This window comes from Vanessa cardui, chromosome 11 (assembly GCF_905220365.1).
Source record: "Vanessa cardui chromosome 11, ilVanCard2.1, whole genome shotgun sequence".
NCBI lineage: Eukaryota > Metazoa > Arthropoda > Insecta > Lepidoptera > Nymphalidae > Vanessa > Vanessa cardui.
The window spans coordinates 10433721-10453515 of NC_061133.1; the positions used below are offsets into that span (position 1 = coordinate 10433721).

The 19795-nt window shown below is 30.5% G+C and overlaps 1 protein-coding gene and 1 pseudogene across 2 annotated transcripts in view; both read right to left on the minus strand.

Moving 5' to 3' along the window:
- Positions 1-9100, minus strand: part of LOC124533532 (laccase-1) — a 48923-nt gene extending 39823 nt beyond the window's left edge. The window contains exon 1 of one of the 2 annotated variants that reach the window (XM_047108882.1): positions 8756-9100. In XM_047108882.1, the coding sequence (XP_046964838.1) occupies positions 8756-8852 (97 nt within the window). In that variant the 5' untranslated portion in view covers positions 8853-9100. The remainder of the gene's footprint in view (positions 1-8755) is intronic. The other variant, XM_047108883.1, reaches the window with a different exon arrangement.
- Positions 9040-16113, minus strand: LOC124533533 (annotated as a pseudogene).
- Between the last annotated feature and the right edge of the window lie 3682 nt (positions 16114-19795).

Below are 19795 nucleotides of genomic sequence, written 5' to 3' on the forward strand. Positions count from 1 at the left end.
GAACAATATGCTAATTATTACACAATTATACTAAAATTATACAAAAGTAGTTTAGATTATTTGGTGACTTTTTGTATAGAAGAATTTAGAATTTCTTTCTCAGATCGTTTTCCTCTTCCGAACTGATATTAGTTTTTAATTTGACTATCAATAAGTAAGTGTAATGTTTTCTATATTGAATAGATAATATGCATTTTTGTAGTTTAGCTTACACTATGTAATTATGACATGACGTAATATATATTCTCATTATTAAGTATCTTATCAGACAGAGATATTGTTAAGTGATACATTTTGTTAAATAAGAATATCAAAATGTGCAATTTTAATTTCGCCAAATCTAATTAACTTCGTTCTGCATTATTATTATTATGCTATTTATTTATTCTTTCTATTTTTTGTAATAGAATCATTGAAGATGTTTATTGATTTATTTATAACATTTTGTGTAACTGTCGTCCATGAAATCGATTTGAAATAAACTATTAACGAATTCAGATACAGGTGCAGCTTTTATTTTGATCCAATATTTAGTTTTATAATGATTTAATTGCCAGGCCATCTCGTATGAAATATTGATGGATTCGTTTCATTACGGATTGCGAAATACATATAGCATCAAAATTACAATTACGAAAGAGTAAACATCAAAGTTTCTATAACCATCAATTATATCGTATCAGTGAGTTAAAAAAAATTGGATTCTTCCATAACAGAACATGAATTACAAAACTACACACAATTTCGTCCGTATATAGATATAATTGATGTAATAACTCAATCGCAATGCAAATGTTGACTGAAGTGTTTATCGTAATTTGCGTTCCTTTCCACAACGGTAACCCAGTTTTCTTCACTCACTACACAGTAATTATCACCTAGTATTGAATGGTGAACGAATGAATGAAACAATAGTATTGCAGAAAGCATACATGCATACATTTCTATCTCTTGTGTAACATATCTTACGCATAATCTCGATAATACTTTGAAAGCTACTTGGATTCGAAATTAAGGTTCACGGGAATATAGTCCTTATAGTTATAAATATAAAGTATATCATTAAATCGATATTAGTGCAATTTTCCGGTTAATATGAGAACATGCTCAAGGTTTTGCGCAGTGTGTCTCCGATTTAAGTTGTTTATGCTTTTTCTGGTAGTTCTATATAAGCTTCGGACGCATGGTATCTTTTTGGGCTATTTAAATGCATCTTAAGACAATTTGAATAAAATTACTTTTTCGCTGTATGTATATGTAAATGCTGTACCATTGTTTCTGAATCTCCTTGTTTTTAACCACTCAAGGTTGAAATTAATCTATGAATTTCATAAATATTTAAATTTTATGATCCGTGATATTTCGTCGTATCCAAAAATGAACAGACTGTAGTCTAATTGAAAAAAAAAAGAAAATTCAGACAATATATAGTCTAAAGCATTCGTTAAAGTGAATTTCAACTAATATTTTTCACATAAGGCTCTGTCATATGACATTTCAACTCGAAATTAATTTCCTTACCGAGTAATACGGTCTTCTAAAACAGTCTTTCTAAAACGAAACCCTTCGAAAAAAGACACAAAGTTCAAAACAATCATTACTAAGCATCCGTTTACTTGTATTAAGATAATGAAAAGTATTATATTTTTAGTCGATAGTTTATAGTTTAACATGCAATTAGTATTACGGTAAACAAATCGATTGGACGTTATATAAGCGTATAGATTTTCTCGTTAGTAAAATTGGCATTTGATTCATACAATCTCATGAAGCAAGGACAATTGTAAGTCGCTGGTTTCAGAGACAAAGTCAACAGTTATATTCTCATGCATTTTGCTAATGCGTTGTTCACCTTTAAGGTCGCGTGGATTGAGGTCGAGAATTGTATCAGATTATCAATACACATTTGCCAGTTGACACACGCAATTAACGTACTTATTTTAAACACAGAAATGGCTAATTCAGAATAATGCGGTATTTGTCACTTACGGCGAATTTCAATCGGTCAATCGTAAATATCTAGGACTGAACTGAAACTGTTCTCATGTAGGTAAAACAAATGTCATTTAATCATATAAGTGTTTATTTTATAATTGTACAAATTACTTCCGTTGAAATAATTCTACATATCTTACTGTTATTTAACTTTAGAATCATAGACAATATTATAAAATAGAAGGCACAGACAATTGAAATTTAATTCTCTCATACTATCCAATGTCGAAATATCGTTAAATAGTTTCTAAAATAAGTAATTGTAATGCGGGGTATGTATCAGATAGTAAAATAGTTTTTTGGTGAAAATAAGAAAACGTAAATGCGATTAGAATAGAATACATGATTAAAAAAGTGAAAATCGACTTTCGATTTCTATTTTTAAAATGTACGCATCACATCATGATTTAAAAAAAAGTAATCCAGCGTAAAAGTGAAAATTCTAACTCTCACACACTATAAAATAAAATTAAAACGTCACAACATTTAATTTTACATTTCGTTGGCTGATTTTTTTTTCTTTGATACACGGCATAATCGGTACAGCCTAGAAAATCATAAGTGAGATAGGTATGATTCTTTTTATGTTAAGGAATTTAAGGCGTTTGTTTTTGAAATGAGTGTTACGCCGTTCATGGCAAATAGAATTGGACCAATGAAGTAAAACTACACACTGACTCCCTACAAGGCTTTATAATCATTCTAAATTAAATTAATACATGTTTTTTGGCGGTATGACATCCACTGTCCGACATTTGTATTCATTAGTATTTTTTTAACTATTTACTTGTAACAGATATTTCAAATAAAATAGGTTTGATATGGTATGAGTTATTTACCTCAGCGATGGTTGTCATTTGTTTTTTTGGTTCGGCATTTAGTTCTTTTGCTAATAAAATACACTTATAATTTATATAGACCAAAAGAATTTCAGTACTTGAGAAAAATTATTACTAACCACAAAAGAGGTCTTATAAGTACTAAAATAGTTTTATTGAGTCAAGAATTGACAGAGATGGGATAAGAATTAAATGCTTACGTATAAAGAGTATGTATTAAACATACATATGTATATGCCTGGATTTTTTTAAATGTATATAGTTGTGACCTTTCAGTTTCCCTCGCGTTTAATGGTTGATCATCAGATAAAAGATATAAAAAGTATCCTATATTTCACTGGAGTTCAAGCTTGCTTCAAACCAATTTTCAAGGAATTCAATTCAGTGGTTTGGCCGTGAAGACAGACAGACGAACAATCAGAGTCACATTCTCGTTTATAAGATAACTAAATGTTTAATATCATACTATATATAAAAGTATTATACATAATGATAACAATAGCCTTGTTACAGTTTCAATTAAATAAATGAATATAGTAGTAGAATAAATAAACCAACGAACAAAAAAAAGATAAGATAAATTTGTAATTAGATTAATGTATAAAATTTAAAATGACGAAATAGAAAAAGTAAACTAATGGTATGTCTGCATATTTCCATTAATCTTGTTTATAGCTAACCTTATGTAAAATATTGAGTTTAGTTTTATTTTTAATTTATCGTTTGTATTTGTTTCAATTGTAAAGAAATCCATAAGGTTTATATGATAGATCGCGCTTCCAAACCTATCAAAGAGGTTTTATAATGATTTTTCGTACAAGTACATCCCGCTTATTACGGAAGGCTGCTATTTAAATTCAAGCTTTGTATTCAAATATATATAATTACTGGTTAATAGTACTAATAATACCGACTGAATTCCGAAACTGTTAGTTTGAATGACGTGTTATATATACCTAGTTATTCCTTCGAAAATTTCCTCACTAAGATTTTTTTTTTAAATTATATTTAAAGTTTTTTGGGATTGATGAAGTAATTTTGCATAAATTTTACCCGTACGAATTCGGGACAGATAGCTATATATATTTCAAAATATTAAAGTAATTTTTATATTCTCTTTATATTGTGGCAATGAGGTTTCGCAACTATTATCAAATATTTTCTTCACGGCCGTAGACACAGGGCTGTTTCCACTTACTTTTATGATCCGTTAATTATACATTTTATTACGTTCGCATAACAATGTAATTTTTTTTACATAATATAAATAAACAGATCGTTAAATTAACAATGTTTTTTTGCTGGGCTATGTCATAATGATTATTTATTTAAATATCATTTATTATATTAAAATTAGATCACACTTTCTATTTTTACAATTTGTTACATGACATGACAATGCATACAACACATATGTAGATCTTAATCGAACGTCATGCATTCAAATTTAGCAAACTCTATGATGTGTTTTTTTATAACATGTCAGAAGTAAGTTGAGACACATCTAGATATTATGTATTTGTAATACTTTACTGCGGATACAACAGTAGCAACAGAGATACAACAGTACCGGCTGGGGTTTAATTAAGGGTTGTTACGTCAGTATTATTTAATAATTTATTTATTTTTATAGGTCGAATGGTTGGGTCATCTTTTTTTGTCGTCTATCCGTCTATCCGTCGGTCCATTGACCTTGTTACGAACATTGGTTCTATATAATTACACTCGCTTGCCATTCAAGCCAAATATTGCAAGGTAGGTTTATTGTATTATAAGTGGTAGTGAGTTAAAAATACTACTCGTAATTTATTTAAAAAATGGTCAAGCGTAACTACTTAGCGACGAAGTGTGAAATAGACCTCAAATAAATATAATAATAAAATAAATTGCACTTCTTTACAATAATTTACGATCAGTTACAAACTAATCGCTTGAAAGTCATAAGTTATGAGAGCAGAAACATAATAAATAAGCGCTAACTTAGCGTGCTCGTATCATTCAATATAATACGAGTGAATAGCGATCAATCAAAACGCATCGATTAATTTTAAGTTTCTCCTTCCGTATCATTAAACGTAAAATAAATATTATAATAACCTTCTTTATACGATTTGATTTCCAATAAACCGCTTCGGTGTTGCCACATGAAATATTGATGGTCTATTTATACGAATTTAGCGAAAGGCTGATTCATTTCGATAACTGTTAATTAAGAAATTAATCAATAAAATTTGTTATGTCTTATTAAGAAGTTGCACTTATTTAGATAACACCAATTCATTAATTATTTTTTTCCTTTAAATAGCAATACTTTGTATGAATGTGTTGCGTTTTTAAGGTTCGTGAGCCAGAGTATTTTGTTAGAAACATCTTTCTTTCCAATGTTGGTGATGCATTGAATATTCAAGGAATAACAAGACATGTCTTTGGGCAGCTGTTACCAGCATCTCTACATTAAAAATATAAAGATATATTATCGATATAAATGCAATAAAACAGTTGACGTGACTATTATAACACGTCTCATTTGGGCGTAAGTGCGTATAATACGACCCGAATTATTTAAACTCATTAATGTTGGAAACGAGGAAAAATAACGCGAACAATTAGGGCGTGTTGTTTCGTATACTAAATTACAACTTGTTTTTGATTTAATTCAAAACCTGTACACTTGCGAAATTAAGCAAACGTAAAATATTCGCTTATATACTTCACTAGCTGTGTCCGCGACTTCGTGAGCATTTTATTTCAGACAAAAAATATTATTATATTTACTATTCTGGTAAATGCACCGTTTATATATAAATAAATAAATAATAAATATGAGACAACATCACATACATTACTCTGATCCCAATGTAAGTAGCTGAAGCACTTGTGTTATGGAAATCAGAAATAACGACGGTACCACAAACACCCATACCCAAGACAACATAGAAAACTAATGGTAATCTACATCGACTCGGCCGGGAATCGAACCCGGGACCTCAGAGTGGCGTACCCATGAAAACCGGTGTTCACACCACTCGACCACGGAGGTCGTCATAATAAAATATGCACTTAGTAAAAAGCGATTATTTTAATGTTACCAACAGACAATCCAATTTAATTGTATGTATAGATTAACACTAACGTTGAACGAATTATATAACGTGTGTATGAACTGTGTTATGTTAATTTTTTATATTAATGATATACATTAGATAAAAATTGAGCATCCTTTATTATGTAAATATTGTGAAGTGATTGATGAGCACAACGAGATATCACGACTAAGTAATGTTTTAATTTGTATATAAAACCTTGTTAGTAAACTTTTTGTTAATAATAAATTAAAAAAAAAATGTGATCTTCGAAAATTGATATATATTATTTTATATTTATTACAAAATATGATAACGAATCGGTACACTTTGTCATATATGGGCACAACTAAACGCATTTGAAAAGGCCTTAAAGTCATTTTAACCACACGCAATACCGTTCATTCATGACTAAGACTAGTTCATTCGATCTTAATCTTATTTTTTTTTAATTCGATATTTAAATTTAAATATTATATTCATGTTATGCAATGTAATTTTCTTTTTTTTTTAAATATTTTGTTCTGCATTTATAAGCTTTCGTACATTGTAAATATATTTTTTTGTCGTATGGTTTCCAGACCTATTTAAATGTGTTAAAAAGTTAACTTTAAAAACTTACATGATAATATCAATGTATTTAATCTATTATGAAATGTACAAAGCATTTTCAATATAACGCCGTTATAATATGATGAAAGAGAAAATATAAACATATAATTATAATGGCTATGTAAATCAGATAACAAAATACGATTTGCGTACATTAGGTAATATATATATGACTCAGATTTGCTACTGATATATGTTTTTTTAATTATAGTATGACCATAAAAAGCATAAGCAGAGAGAAATTTGAATTGCATAAAGTTTCATAAAATGTTGTAATACATTAAATATAATTTTTATTATTATTGTACCAGACTTGACGATCGCATGGTTATAGAGCCTTTATAACCGGTAGTTGATTAGTGCAGTCCGGATGCAACACACACATGCATGCAGTACATGTACGTATGTACCACATACACATGGGAGTTGATGGAAAACTCGTATTAGATAGAAAATGAGATAAGCGAGGATATTTTGTTTTTGCATCTATTTGCAAATTGCTCATGAGGTTGTTAATGTATGCATAGTCATTACACCTTAATAAGTGTTCGTAAAAAATGTGTTGCCAGTAAAAAATATTTATAAGATATTGTGAAAAAAAAAGTTAATCTATAATATTACTTGTGTAAACATAAACAGCTTGCAAACACATTCGCAACATTTTCTTTTTTTAAACGTTTAAATTAAAAGTATATAATATATAATTATAGTCAATAAAAGGTATCTTTATGATATCGAGGTTTAAGCTACATGTTAATTAACCGTGTGCGAATAATAGCACCTACTTTCATTTGTGTTACGATGGCTTATATAAGACCTTTTTTAGTCACAGTCGAAATAGCATTTATCGAAAAAAAAAAGTTGCTGAATTAAATGAAACCTGTTTAAATATGTTATAGATAACATATTTTATTTTCTGTTTAGTAATTGATTATTTTGATATAAATTATTACTGACACTTATATCCTTTCAAAATAACACGTGATATTTGTAAATGAAATTTGTTAATTGTTTTGTAATTTGATTGGTAATCTTGATTGTAATAAAATGATTTTTAAAGTATCACATAGCTGTTTTATGGTTTTAATATTTATAAATATTACATTATTTTTTTTAATTCTTATTAAGCCATTGATTTTTTTTTATAAAAATAAATATTAAATTTTTTTATTCTTAATTTTATTTTTTATTTTAAAATAGATCTTATTGGAGAAGCTTAGCATAACGCTGAGAAAATCAATCAAAATGAATTAATTAATTTTAAAAAATCATTGAAATTTGACAATTTTTTTAAAAAATATTTTCAATTTTTTAATTTTTGGCTATTTTTATGAACTTAATATTCTTAGACGCCGAGCTAATAATTGTGCACATAATTATGCTGTATTAATCATTTCGCTAAATAGAAAATGTTAAACACACTCAAGGTCACAATCAAAATGATTTCAATCGCGAGTTTTATAAAACGTAACATATCATCTATTAATGCCATTTCTATACATTTAGATGTTTTTTTTTATTAAATAATTCGTCAATCGTGTAATGTGACTATGTCCGATGATCGCATTTCCTTTTATGCATTTTTTATCTATATTCATATGCAATTTAAATAATGATTATTTATTAAGTAATTTAGATTCTTAGCCGTTGTACACTTGACCTTGAGGAAATGTAGCTCTAACAAGATCTACAGCGGTACATTATATCGATAAAATATAATAGCTCTCACGACTTAGGATATGAAGATATTTTCGGTATATTTAAATTGGTTGGATTATAAATTATACTAAAAAAATGAGATACGGGAAAAAGAAATCAAAGAAAAGTCGATGTTTGTAATGCGTCGATGAAACTGTTTTGTTTACGAGTGCGTTGACAGCGCACTGGTCCGCCGATTCGAAACCGGATCATATGATCAGTACGTGGTTCGCCACGGACATAATTCATAACGTATCGAATTTATTCAGGTCAAAGGATTATTTAACGCAATATCTCCAATCAAACATTGTGATTTATTGGAAACAAAACTAAATACAAACGATCGAAAGCGATATATCGGCTGCGTTAATCGATATTTGAGCAGCTCGTTTTATGCTTCCGTTCATTGTTTAATAGTTAAAAATATTATGCAATATTATTTAGTATTTTACTGCTTAATTATTATATGTATTGTGTTTATTAATTTCTAAATTAATAATTTTAATAGGATGTTATAAGTTTATTTACCTTTTTTCCGCTTGGGTAGCACTCTCACACCAAATGCAAGTTCAGTCACAAGGCACAAGGATAGAGTCAGTAAACAGAATCTCGCACTGCACCCCATAGTTACACAGTCTTAATGCCCTTTTCCAATATTATGATAAAGGCACTGTAGTACCGCGCATTTGTTCCACGTGTTGGTAGAGCCTAATCCGAGCTAGCGTGAGAACACGCACGAACGCACCCACTTTAAAAAATTTACGGAGTCGATGCACACCCGGCGACACGGTGCGAGCGAGTGAACCGCCCGACTACCCTATATTTTGACTTATAGCAATTTGGCAGTGCGAAATCCACTTGTATATAAAACCTTTCGCCGGCTCGGGGCGGGCGGTCATTGGTTGTGCGGAGCAGTGTACGCGAAGGTGAAGGGAGATGGAAGTGGCACCCCCCACGCGACGCGAGGAGGGGACAAGCCAGGGTCGGCAGACACTTTTGCTATCGTCGGCCGCCACGGTACCTATCATGCTCCATAGGCTTTACCGTTGTACCCTGGTTACGTCACTTCGCGTGAAACTTGCTCGCGCTCACTTGATAATACAGTTTGAGTTTTTTTTTTTAATTTAAATGGTTTTGTAAACGGAAATTGCAGTTCCAATTTCAAATTATTTTTAACAATACGACTCGTTATTTTCGTTTAATTTTTACCTTATATCCTTTAAAACTCTTATTTGAATTTTTATGAGAAAGAAACGTAAAAAATTAAAATAAGTAGAAAATATGTAATAGTTTGAAATTTTAAAATGCAGGATTTATAATGTCCGTCGATTAATTTTTAATTATAATTTTCATCAACACATGTATTTTATTTACACAAGTACAAGGTTACACAACAAGATACAGATACTGTTGTGTTTTCTAATGTTTGAGATAACTAAACACGTTTTAGAAATATTAACTCCATCGACCTTAAAAATAAGACCTTAATAATAATTGTTGTATTAACGTTATCACTTGTCCATGAAGTTTGTATTTACTCGGAAATATTTTATTGTTACCGTACTTAAAAAAAATATACACACAATGTTTTAAAAGAGTAACTTTTCAAAGAAAAATTCTTAAACTAGGATATATGGGAACGTATTTATTGACCATACAAAGTATTAATATATATATAAGAAATATTCCAAGGATCATTTAAACTATCGTGAAATAAGTGAAGAGAAAAATAAGACGGAAATTATCTTAACGATGATGTAATAAGTGGAAGCAGTAAAGATGCGTGAGCGCACGTAATTAATATACCGTTTATACTAACAGATATTTCATAATGTGAAGAAAGCCGGGCTCGTTGGTAGAACAGCTGACTTGTGTGGATGCAAATTATGACGGTTCGGATTTGAATTTCAAGTCAAAATCTTTATATTTTATAACTCCTTAAGAAATAATTAGCGACCAGGCGTTTTCTGAAATACTTTACAATACGATATGCTTGGATATTACGAGTATCAATCACCCTTATATCCTTGCATTTTCTATTCGGGAATAAAAATTTAGAAAAATATTTATAAAATAAGCAGATTGACAGACATGTTTTTTTTTTAATTATTACAGTTGTTAAAAACGTCACAGTGACAGTGACACTTCTAATGCCGACCACAGATACCCGAAAACATTCGTAGGTAATGTCGAAATATCAAATAAAAAAAAACGAGTATATATCCCGTTTTTAATAACTGTAACATTTTTTTTAGTGATAAATGATCAGACAAAAAACGCTTACACTAAATTTAATTAGAGTGTTCTACATTTTTGCTTAGTGTTCCAAATTCAAATGTAATTTGCGATGATTAAAAAAAAAGCTTTGGTAGGAAGAAAAAAGTTACAAAGATATTAAGAACAATGACTTTCTCGTGTAATGTCGAATCGGGCGCGCTACGTTCCGCTCTAAATTACCTTACGTCTTATAATGAAATAGAAATTAAATTTATTGTACCATATGAAAGTGACTTAATTTTATTATTCAAATAAATATTATATTATTATTGTTAAATAAATGGCGAAAGTATACATTATAATTCAAACGTAGAGTAGAGGATTCAGTGAATTATTAGAATAATAGTTTAATTACATAATTATGACATGTATTTTTTTTTTATATAAAATCAAAACCTTTAAATATTACTATTGGCTCTGGTCGTTATTATCGATTTTTCATTTGCATGAAAGATTGATCTTTTAACACGGACGGTTATTTCTACGGCCAGCGATTACAAATTGGATATATTATAAATATGAATTACAAGCAATTGTAACTCTTTAAAAACCTTTTCTTATTATTATTAATATTCAAAAATATTTTACAAGCCCTTTTGAATCGTCATTTAACAATTAAGTTAAACTACCACCGGTTCGGAAAGTCGATTCTACCGAGAAGAACCGGCAAGAAACTCAGTAGTTACTCTTTTTCAACATTTAAAAAATACAATCATATTCTAAATCTAAATCGTAAACTGAAGTCCAATTGAAAAGTATAACTTTGCAAATAGTTATTGTTATATCATAATTTTGGTTTAAGGATCTTTATAAAGTGCCTTCTTTAAACGGTTATTATGTTACATGAGACCACTGTGAGTAGATGAACACAGGCAAAAGGTCCCGTGACCAAGTAAGAAAAGTTTTCTATAAGATAACTTTTAAGATTTCTAAAGTGAATCTAATTCATCAGATTTTAGATATAAAATAAACAAAAAATACAGAGTACAAGGTAGTTGTAAATATTAAATCAATACTTTTCGTTTAAAAGTACAGTAGTAAAGTAAAATAACAACCTGTACATTTCCTACTGCTGAGATAAGGCTCTCTTTCTCTCTTCCATTATGGAGAGGGTTTGGAAGATATTCCATCACGCTGTTCCAATGTGGGTTTCCGGAATGCACATGTGGCAGAATTTCGATGAAATAAGACACATGCAGGTTTCCTTAAGATGTTTTTCCTTCACCGATGAATTATAAACACAAATTAAGCATATATATATATAGTGGTGCTTGCCTGGGTTTGAATTCGAAATCATCGGTTAGGATGCTTGCGTTCTAACCACTGGGCCATCTCAGCTCTTTTTAATTGTAATAAATTAAACCTAATCCGAATGGATACTTTATAAATTTTAATCTTTTTGTCAACAGTTATTTCGTAAACTTATTGAGTAATCTGTTCTAATATTATAAATGCGAAAGTTACTCTGTCTGTCCGTCTGTTGCTCATTCACGGTCGAACCACTGAACCGATTTTGATGAAATTTTCTATGAGGCAAGCTTGAAATCCGAGGAAGGACGCAGATTACTTTATTGCTTAACACGTGACGATTAACTGCTAATCCAGAGCAAAGCCACGACAATAACTAGTGATGTACTTATACAATCTTAAAATCGAACTATTTTCCATTTCATGTTAATTCTTTGGTAGTTAATTAAGAAATTTGGTAGCACTATAATTAATTAATCTTAAAATAAATAGCGCGTCGAATCTGCATCAAATGATTCCAACTAAAATTAAAATCCAACTAAATTTTCTTACTTGATATATACGTTTGTTTATTTTTCACATCCAAATTTGGCTTAGATAATATTGAAGGGGAAATATCAATAAATAGAGTGATTTCAAAGAAAGGTTTTAATGTGTATATATGTTTATAGCAGAGTAAAGCTGAAAATTTCAACTTACCTATCAGGAATCAAAACAAGGATTTTTTTTTATTTTAGTTTTTTTATTCATTTATTATAAAGAGGGTTTCTTCTGTAAGAAAATGCCACCCTCATAGTGCTTACAAAACATTAAACTTAACAAATTGATTAATTACATCGATTCTTAAAAACACCATCCACTAATTTGTACAAAACTTACGCTGGTTCTGATGTAGGGAAACAAGGATTTTACCTTTCGTTTTTTATTCAACCTAAAATTTGTTTTGCACGCGTGAAGTTGGGAAGATTAGCTAGATCATAATGTATTTGTAATCTTTGTCACTGACCATCTTGACTCTGTATATGTTATATAATAATACAAGAACATGAAGTTTACGCTTGTCACGTAAATAGTCTTAAAGCGTATAAAACTGCGATGCATAGCTAATTATATAATAATATTAAATACTAAAATCTTCTCAGAAAATCGTTGCATCTTTTGATATTAGTTTTACATATATGTATGTACGTTTACATAAAGGTTTATTAGTTTCTTCAGTTAGGTGTTATTATATAAACGTTTTCACATTTATCAGTATAAAAGATAATGTGTACAGAAAAAGCTTGTTTACAATTAATCTCTTTAGGTCTTTAGGGATGGATATAGGATTATTTGAAACCAAAAAGTACACAGAAATATAAATTATTATTTTATATGTTTTTACTAACGTACTAGCTGTGCCCGCGACCTTGTACGTGTTTACTATTTTACAAAAAAAAAATAAATTATTGTAGCCTAAGTTACTCCCTGTTATATCAGTTATCTACCAATGAAAGCCCCCCCAAAATCGGTCCAGCCGTTCCAAAGATTAGCCGGAACAAACAGACAGACATACCGACAGACCGACAAAAATTGTTAAATATGTTATTTTGTATAAATACATATACATTGAGTTAAAAAGGGTTATTTTAATATAACAAACAGACACTTCAATTTTATTATACGTATAGATTACCTTTTCCTGTTTAGCGAGTTTCACACAAATACATTTATTTGACAAATATGTATGTATAGTGCTAAAAACATTGTCATTTTGACAGATTTCTGCGACGCCAGCCATCCTCATGAGTCTACCCAAATACACACAGGACGTATTATTCTGCTTAAATATGTTTGCAAATACATGAGCATTCTTTACTTCCAAATCCGTTGGGTTGGCAAAACCGACTCTACTGGAAAGAGTTCAGGATAGAACAACGGCTTTATGTGTTATTAACACACGGGATCGTACACAGTTCCAACTTCTAGATTCATGAAACTACATGGAATCTTTCCATAGGAACACAAAATAACTTTTTATCGGACTAAAATGGGGTTTGAAATCAGGGCCTTGAGATCTGCGTCATCATATCTGAGGCAGTCATTAACGCAATAGGTAATCCGACCTATTTTAAAAGAAACGACTTTAGCTATTGTATTGTATAAAATTGGTTGTCTTCCCAGTTTAATGTTGTTTAACAAATATCATGTTGATTGTTTAAATGTTAGCTTAGCTTAGGAAGGTTATTGATTTTATATTCATATATAAATAGTTTATACTTTATGAAAACATATACTAATTAAAATACAATAAACTTAAATTCCGTAATGTTTTATAAGGTTGAAGGTAATCGAATAAAATAGTAATATTTTTCATTTGAATAAAAATACGACTAAAGAAACTTTATTAAGTATGAGTAGTGTTAAATATCACTCGCGAGTGACAATAGCGAAATAACCTGTGCCCTTTCGGCAAAAGTAAAAACCACAATTTAAAATAAAGAAAAGTATTTTAGTATTTTTTAATAATAATAAATATAGATATTATTTTAAAATTTATTATACATAATATTATGAAATGTTTCGAAATTATGAGATATACTTTCAATTCGCATTTTTATCAAATAAAGCGTTGATACTGTGCAATTAATGCGAATATTGTGTTTTAATTATGCAAATTATTTTAACCTACATATAAATGTGCAAAATTTTGATAAATAAAATATACTAATTATTTAGCTCGATATAAGAGTGAAGAACGAATATGAAGTTTGCAGGACAGATATGAATAACTGCATGTTGAAATAAACCATGCCCTTTCCAGTTAGGATGAGAGTTTGCTGTGATTTTGCGATCATGAATATCAGGAGTTTTGTCACAGCGGGATCAGCCCATGCTTCCCAGGCTGAGTTATACAGGTCCCAACTTAGCTCCTCGCTAGTCTGGAAATAATTGATATTTTAAAATCAAAGATATATAATTACTTGTTTAATTTGATGTGTGTAATATTTTTTTTTATTTCCTTGTTTATGTTATAAATACGTTGTTTATATATTATGTATAGCTTTCCTATCGGTTCTTTTTTTAAATCAGATACCGACGTTACGTAGATGTCTCTTTTTTCTAAACTTTGACGATTATTTCCGTCATGAATTAAACATTTGTAAGTGTACATTTGTACGTGTTTATTTTAATCCGAATTTGTTTTTTATATTCTTACAGATTAATATTATTTTCATATATAGATTGCTATCATATAAGTTAGTTTATTTAATGCTGGACTATAATTACTTCTTAAATAAAAAAATATTATAGAATTTCTTTACCTTTATCAAGTTACTGGAAAAATAACACGGTGTAAACATGTGAATGACTCCGCTCAAAGCAAATATAGTGTATTTGGGGTCGATACGTCGACTTAAATATATTTGGTATAGATTCATTGATATAAGAAGCGACGTGAATAGGAAAACCGTGAAAAGCCACCCTCCGTAGACCTCCTGCAGATCATTGTAAAATACTAACGCCTCTTGATTATCCCTGATAGCATCTTTCATCATTAACTCCAGCTCATCTCTAGACTTGGCGTTTTTAAAAGCCTTGTTAACTTTATGTGCGTATAGTTTCAATTTGAGCCGCAAATGATTTGTAGCGATACAAAATGATCCATCGAAACCGGCGAAGTTTGGAGACAATACGACGCATTGAACAAGATTGTAAGCGAACATTAGTTCGAAATAAGGCGAGTCGTATTGTTTGTCCTCAATGAATTTCAGTTCCATTTCGTGTATCATATACTTCTTACCGACATCGCTTTTTAGACTTTCGTAAATCATGCAAGCCCCCGCGTAGATTGGAAACTGCGAACTCAACAGAATCGGTATTATGATCCAACACGTTTGCCCCAGTTTACCTAACTTTATATAATGTTCGTATATTTCCTGTTCATCTTCATCCATATCGTTACCTTTGAGCAAATCGTCGGAAATCTTTTCTAATAGTTGGGCGAATATATCCGTTTTCCAATTACCGTAGAATGATTTAAAAAAGAATAAAGACGCAAGTATCCCTATAGCGACGTTTCTCGATAGATTGAACATATCCAGCGTGTATATGCACTTAGCCAGATACAACAAGAACCAGAATAGAACGACGGAATTGATGATTGTGACGACACCGAATAACATCATTCGTTTCCTGGCGTTGCTTCGATTTGGGTAAATAAGTGCGATGGCCAAGGCGAATGCGCAATGTGGGAACGTTTCGTTGAACGGCTTAAATTTTTTCTCAGGCATTTTGATTTCGATTTCCGTCACCATTTCGTTTTGACCGGAGACGTCTCGCGGTCGTACTTCCTGAATGCTTATGACGTGTGAAAACAATTTGCTGACGGCCTATAATAGGAAAGTTTCTTCGACATTAGAGGTAATCACGTTATAAAATTGCCAGCCATTTCACAGTCATTATACCAGTAATGAAAGCACCACATAGTCCGTCATCTAGAATTCCTTACGTAGCATGTTTCGAGCGAATTGGAATTAATATGAAATTATACATTTTGTAAACTTCGTAATACCCGTTTTGTTTTCTAGTAAAACGTTGCTTTGGAAACATGAAATAATAAATCAGTGTGATTTTTATTGAAGTAACTGAGAGCTGTCATGTCATTAATTTTGTGATAATGATGATTATATCGCTAAGTGTGTAATGACTTTCTAATGATTTATCGTATATCTTATTTGCTATATAAGTACCAGATCCAAATTAGCGAAAATGGTAATGTAAACGATTGGTCGACATATTTTATTTACAAAGTAATAAAAAAAAAAACAGTTCATATATATTTTCTCGTTAGCGTTCAAGTTGGACATAATTAAAATTGTGAAATTGTCATACCAATCCGCGATCAGTGATAGATATAAACTTGCAAAGTTAATTGGGGATAAGTACGCAGTAAGCAGCAGTAAAGTGAATGTGGTCGGGTCTGGTTTTTTAAGTATAAAATTATGAGACCCGTGAGACCGCACAGTTTTGCGACAAGATAATATATATTATGACACCACGAGTAACATTGGAAGGGAGTACTCGAAATAACTATTTCATTAATGCGATAAAATTAAAATGTGTATGTATTTTTTTTATAATTCAACTCAACATTTTAAATTCGGAACACAAATACTTTTTTGTTTTATCGACAGAGCTAAGTTGTACAAGGTTTAATTTAATAATGTTTTTGTTTATGTAGCTATTTCGGAGCCTTATTTTGTTTAAAAAAAAGTAAACTAAAAGCCTGTAAATTTCCCACTGCTGTCTAAGGCCTCCTCTCCCATTAGGAGAGGGTTTGGGACATATTCCCCCACGCTGTTCCAACATGGTTGAGGTGGAATACACATGTGGCACAATTTCGATATAATTAGACACATGCAGGCTTCAACACAAATTAAGCACGTATATATGTATAGTGGTGCTTGCCTGGGTTTGAACCCGAAATCATCGGTTAAGATGCACGCTTTCTAACCACTGGGCCATATCAGCTCATTTTGTTTACGAAATGGTATTTGATAACATTTTTATTTAAATATGTATCACTTAATTTGATAACAAGATATGGGTTATGTAAAATAAATTACATAAGAATCGGTTAATTTTACCGAATTTTATTAATATAGCACAACAGCGTCGTTTAATTAACTACTGAAGACAATATTATTCACATAATTAGTATAAGTAAAACGTATACAGTAATTATATTGGAATTTTATGAACTGTTATTTAATTTATAGTGTATTTCAAAACAAATCAAGGCTTTTGACGAAATCTTAGCACCGATGTTTAAATAATAATGTCAATTTTGTTTTCGTTCATTGGTACCAGAATTATTGTATTACATGTTGTGTATTTTAGAAATTGATATAATTATTTGAGTACCAGTTATATAGTATTTTAAAATATAATGAATTAGTTGGTATATATAAGTGTTTTGTTGTCTAATACTTCAATGCCGATGTCGAAGGCGAGGTCCTACATTCATTCCGTTCCGTTTACAACTATGCGTGCGTGTGATTTAATTGATTAATTTTATTTATCACGTCACCTCAAGGACGTTAAGAGTCCATGACATGTATCAGCATTTTTCCATTGGTTACACTGTGATTTATTTTGACGATTATTGCTCTGTGAATCAAAATGAAAATGAGAAAATACTTTACATTTTTATACATAACGGTATTATATTTTAAACCTACCACCAATCGGAATGTAGATTCTAGATCGAGAGACCGAGCAGACCGAGAACAACCGGCAAGAGATTCAACAACAACAACAACAGCCTGTAAATTCCCACTGCTGGGCTAAAGGCCTCCTCTTCCTTTTGAGGAGAAGGTTTGGAACATATTCCACCACGCTGTTCCAATGCGGGTTGGTGAAATACACATGTGGCAGAATTTCTATGAAATTTGTCACATGCAGGTTTCCTCGCGATGTTTTCCTTCACCGCTGAGCACGAGATGAATTATAAAAAAAAAGAATCAGCGGTGCTTGCCTGGGTTTGAACCCGCAATCATCGGTTAAGATGCACGCATTCTAACCACTGGGCTATCTCGAGATTCAGTACTTATTAATATTTACGTTTATGTTCATAAATTAATATGCAAGTAAAATAGTTCAGTAGCTTTTCCTCGTCTGCATGTGAACCGATTTTTTTGTATGATGGCAGACGATCTATTCTGTTACATACAAAAGATGAAATAATGACTATTCTACATAAAATTTTCAGTAATGATTGTGGTCGTACATCATGCTGACCAACTGTCGAAATCTAGTATTAAAAAAATATGCAGGTCAACAGCTTTGCGCAAAAAATATGCACTGGTAACTCAGCAGATTCAAATGACTGCTTTTATTAAAATGACATTACGTGTGAATTGAGTCACGGCGACGAATTATATTTACGGAATCATTTAATGTACCTACCAGATCGAATGATATTTTTGCTGTTTTGTTTGAGAATTATTGTTTATTTTTGGCAGAGTCAGAGTCGTTTAAAAAAAGAATTTTTAATTAAAATTTCAAAAATCAACTTAATACTGTAGGTTGTATTTACGAATAATATCACTGCAAAAGGCTGTACGAGTATGCTGAAGATAATGATTTATTTATTACATGAGAATATTTAAAATAAATTGAAATCAATTTAAAAAAAGAATATTGCTTGTTTATTATTAATATGCATTATAAAAGACAAAATTGATTATTTTCGAGTAAAAAATTTAGATGATTCGAATATTCAATTAGATACATTACGTTTGTTTTAGTACGTTTCTACAATTTTAGTCTCATTCATACGCCATTGTGTATATCAAGATTATCAACATACATTTTCGTTGTACAAAAATGTGAGGTCAATGACCCCGTTGACACACAGGAAAATTGTTAATGTATACATTATGTTTAATTGTTAACTCATTGTTGCCGTTAATCCGATTAATCTTAACAATGGCAGTGTGATTTTTAATGCGATAATTATAAAAATATCACATTAAACCTTTTTACTGTTAATTATTTTTAATACAACAATTTGGTAATCCATTATCCGTATATATAATAAAATGGTAATGAGGCCGTGTCTGTAGCATGAAATTTGTTTTAAATAGATAATTACTAAACATAACATCGTCGATACTAATATCTGAACTCAATTTTCGACAATAGTTTCTCTATCTTTGCCATTCGTTGTCTGTGCATCACAACCAAAAACAATTTAGTGCCAGTGTAACTACAGGCACAAGGGACATAAAATCTTAGTTCCCAAGGTTGGTGGCGCATTGACGATGTAAGGAATAGTTAATATTTCTTACAGCGTCATTGTCTATGGGTGATGGTGACCACTTACCATCAGGTGGCCCATATGCTCGTCCGCCAATCTATAACATAAAAAAAAAATAACAAGATAACGAGTATATGTCTTGTATGGCCAGAGATCACGCGCCTAAGTCAAAGAAATGCTATCATGAAATTTTGAAGAGTATGTAAAAAAGTTCGTTCTGCATTTGAATTCTTTCTTGC